General features: G+C 44.3%; 1 protein-coding gene across 1 annotated transcript; it reads left to right on the top strand.

The window, feature by feature from the left end:
* The first annotated feature begins 1,342 nt into the window (after positions 1–1,342).
* ND-B22 (NADH dehydrogenase (ubiquinone) B22 subunit) lies at positions 1,343–3,281 on the top strand. The gene is made up of 4 exons (XM_037427273.2): positions 1,343–1,504; positions 1,659–1,801; positions 2,511–2,566; positions 3,090–3,281. The coding sequence occupies exons 1-4, from the start codon at positions 1,407–1,409 to the stop codon at positions 3,225–3,227; spliced, it is 435 nt and encodes a 144-aa protein (XP_037283170.2). The 5' UTR covers positions 1,343–1,406; the 3' UTR covers positions 3,228–3,281.
* The last annotated feature ends 567 nt before the right edge of the window (positions 3,282–3,848 follow it).

The following is a 3,848-nucleotide window of genomic DNA, read 5'->3' as shown; positions in this document are numbered from 1 at the left end:
TGGTGGTAGTGGTTAGAAGGTCAGAAGAGGCACCTAATCTCTGCAACCCGGTCGGGAGCACGGCACAGTGCCTAACGGTGAATGGACGAGGCGGCAGCTGCTGCGAGCGCGCAGCAGGCGAGGGAGAAAGGGACGTCTTAAAAGGCGTCGTGAATTTTCTTCCCTGACAAAAACCGGTGACGGGACGGGTCGTTTGACGGCCATGAGAACGAACCCTAACACCTGCGGCGAGAAGAGCGCGTTGCAGCACGTTCGTATGGACGCACGGAGGGACAGCGTGAAGACCGTTTCACATGGCACACAAAAAAAGAGCGATTTTCAGGCTGCGAATTCACTCGCAGCGAAAAAAAAGGCAGTTTCCTTATGGTCCCTAGAATATATATTCTAGATATATTCTAAGCACCATAGTTCGCTGTCGCCGCAGCGGTCTGCGGCGAGCTACCAAGAAGTGATTTTTTGGTCGGGACACGTCGAAATAGGGCCGGGCCGGCCGAGCCGTCGAAATTGGCTCGACGTGTTTGTTTTGACCAGTGCTGTGCATTTTAAAAAGCATTTAGGTTTGAAAGTGTTCTCAAATGAAGAAACAAGCCGGCCTTTCGTTGCTGTTCATAGAAACCTAATGATATCATAATGCACAAATCATTAGATTGCATTCGGAAAATTCTGCAGTGTCTGCCACAAAGAACGCTGGCAAGAACTCGCCGCTATTGTCTGAGAGCGAACATCACGGAGCATTTTCAGTCCATGTGAAACGAAGCCGCCATTATCGGCGGTTGCGAACAGAGTGAATGGTGCGAACGGAACGATTTTTGTTTTCGCTGTAATCACGGCATGTGAAACAGCCTTTACACAGGCTAGTCAAATAGCTGATTTACACCTTATAAACAGAGTTCGACAGCTAGAAGGTACACCGCAATACGCGATGCATCGCGACATAAATTTCTTGAAAGAAATGCAAATAAACTGCCCATCTGACTTAATGGAGCTTGTGTATCTTTATGCAAACTGACGCTTGAGCTACACTTCTTTTCCCCGTGTTCGGAGTTTTTTCCCATGCCAAATCGGCGATGTAACCGATTCGCTCAGTGACCACGATGGTACAGTTAGGGTGTAGTAGAAACTACGGTCACGTAGGTGGATTAAATCGACCAAAAATGAAGCATCAACTCCAATGTGTCAAGCAAGATGTGCCTTGAAGTCATGCTTGAAGTACTTGAAACAAAGCGCGCAAATCGCGCAAATGGAATAGATGTGTTGGCTTCTCTTGGATTTTATTGCATCTTGGGCTACGACTACAGCCAGCCAAGCGTTCTTTCTTTAGGAATTTAAATCCGATTCCATCCAAATCAATCCAACTGTGTTAGGTTGAAAGTTGTTTGCGTTGGTGAGCCCTTGGTGTGACCGCTATGTCTTACTTGGTCACGAAAACTGTTTCTCACAAGTTTCAAGTGTGCAGCCTCTATAAGAGAGCCCTCCGAGCGCTAGAAGCATGGGCCATTGAGCGGTCAGTCAGTCAAAAAGTTTTTGACCATTCGAAGCCTTCTAGGAGGCGAAACCGGTGGACTGGAATACTGCAGAGTTGAAACTAGTTTACCGTTAAGCATAATTTCGAATAGATTAATTAGCATAGCTGACCGGCATTCGCTTATGTATTGCAGAGATGAATACAGGATGGAAGCGGTGAGAATGCGCCAGCGGTTCGAGATGTACCGTCATATCAAAGACCTGAGAATAGCCAAGGAGATTCTCGAGAAAGGAGAAGAGGAACTGTTTCAGAGTGAACACCCTTATCCGATGCACTGTAAGTGAACTTTTCACGCATTAGCGTATACCGTTTAATGTCATATGAGTGCGAGCGAGTACTGGCAAAAATCCTCGCCACGCAGCGCTGCTCTCTTTATCATAGGAAGCAGCGCGGATAAATGGGACGAGGAAGACAGACAGGACTTTGCGATGGCAAACAACATGAACGTTTATTTCGTGGGAGCAAATATATACGCTTTATTGGAAAGGGTAATAACCAGAAAAAGTTCTGACCTCGCCCCGTATGCGTGCGCTGCCATAGTGAACTAGAATATTTCCAGAACACTGTAGCGATGTTTTCAATGAAGCTATGCAAGCAAGCTCAAGTTGATATATCTGTTGCAGCGCTGTTGATTTCTTAGAAAATTTTTGTTGGGTGTGGCCTGTCGAATTCATCATTTTTTTCGGTGCAAGGCAGACAGCGTACTTGACTAAACACAAACTTGCTGTTTAGGAGTATGTGACCTACGAGTTTCCTGTAATCTGCCTGTTTTCTTTACACAGACGGCCGCGATTACGGTATTCGAGCACTCTGGATCGTGATAATCTTGTGCTTTTTTTTAGAACAAGCAGAACTATACCGTGATATCATGCACAATTGTAGCGATCCCACTTGTTTCTCTTGTAGCAATCGGGGGATGAAAGCCACACGAATTTGAATTTTTGTGTGTCGTTACTGCATCTCTTCTTTTTCTTCTTGTTTTTAGATGCGTTATCCCCGCATGGTGTTGCTTACGGACGAGAGCAGCCTTCACCAGATTGGGTACTGCAACTTTTTTATTTTTCATTGGCGATTCTGCTACAACACAAACATGCCTGCTTCTCTTATGTTAAATGGTGTAGATATGAAAAGTAAAATGTTAGGCTGGTTGATTGAACTGGCAGCGGCTTTAGCTTACAGCACCACAGGAAAACCCTTGTTCTTATACCTGCTACTAGCACTTCGTTTTTAATGTAATCAGAAGTTTCATGCTGGTGCCAATGTATGTTCACATTCACTGGAACTATTTGAACAGTTCACTTAACCATGTGTTTACATGCCATGGTAGCTTTACAGGTAATGTGTCGTGTGCTGCTAAGCTTGGGGATACAAGTTTGATTCCACCCATATTTTTGTGGGTATGAAGTGTAAGGACACCAATGTGCTCAGATTTAGGTCCACACCATCAACACTAGACTGCCATGGTGGGTTAATATATAAATCGTATTGTCACTCTTTATATAAATCACCCGAGTTTAATGTTATTGTTTCCATTACCTAATGAGCATGTACTTTTCTCCCAAAGGTTCTTGACTACTGGCACCCCCTTGAAAAGGCCCAGTATCCAGAATACTTTGCGAAGAGAGAGCTGAGGAAGAAAGAGTATGTTGAAAATTGGGAGAAGCAGTACGGGAAGCCAGGGCCGGATGCTGCCCACCATTGAGTAGTCATTCGAGGCGTATAGTGCAGACTGAGTAAAAAAGTGTGTGGTCAGTAAGCCAATTAGTCTTTATTCTTCTGCTACAGTCACATGATGGCTTAAGCAGTGTGTCTCTGGGTTCATAGTTGCAAGTCTGATGTCTCCACTATAACCCCCTGTGATATAATATAGAGCCAAATCAATTTACCTTGTGCCTTGTGACCGTTTGAGTAGTGTCTACATTACAATTCCGATTATATTAACTGGCCTATTATTTAGTTTCCAGTAATATATGGGCATCTACTGTTGCATTTCTGAGCTGCTGCCAACTAGAGTTATTAGGTACGTTTCTCAGTTTGTTTAATGGTGTCACTGCACTTTCTCGACTTTTTTTTTTCTCTAAATACCTTCACTCCCATTCTGCTTATGGCAATCGAGGTCCAGCTTCTTAAAGCAGCCGCACAAGCTCAGTAGCAAGGGCTCAATAAGCACTAGCTTGCACTTGAGTGTTACATCAAATGTACTGCATAGAAGATACTTTTGACAGCTACATTCACAGTCTCCTGAACTTAAAAAACGGTTTATCAAGGAATGGCTGCTATGTTTGTAATCTTGCCAAATGTGTCACGCCTGGGAAAGCTTTGG

Source organism: Rhipicephalus microplus, chromosome X, assembly GCF_043290135.1.
Source record: "Rhipicephalus microplus isolate Deutch F79 chromosome X, USDA_Rmic, whole genome shotgun sequence".
In the NCBI taxonomy this organism is placed as follows: domain Eukaryota; kingdom Metazoa; phylum Arthropoda; class Arachnida; order Ixodida; family Ixodidae; genus Rhipicephalus; species Rhipicephalus microplus.
The sequence above is the reverse complement of the archived record's forward strand: the minus strand, read 5'-3'. Positions and strand labels throughout refer to the sequence as shown.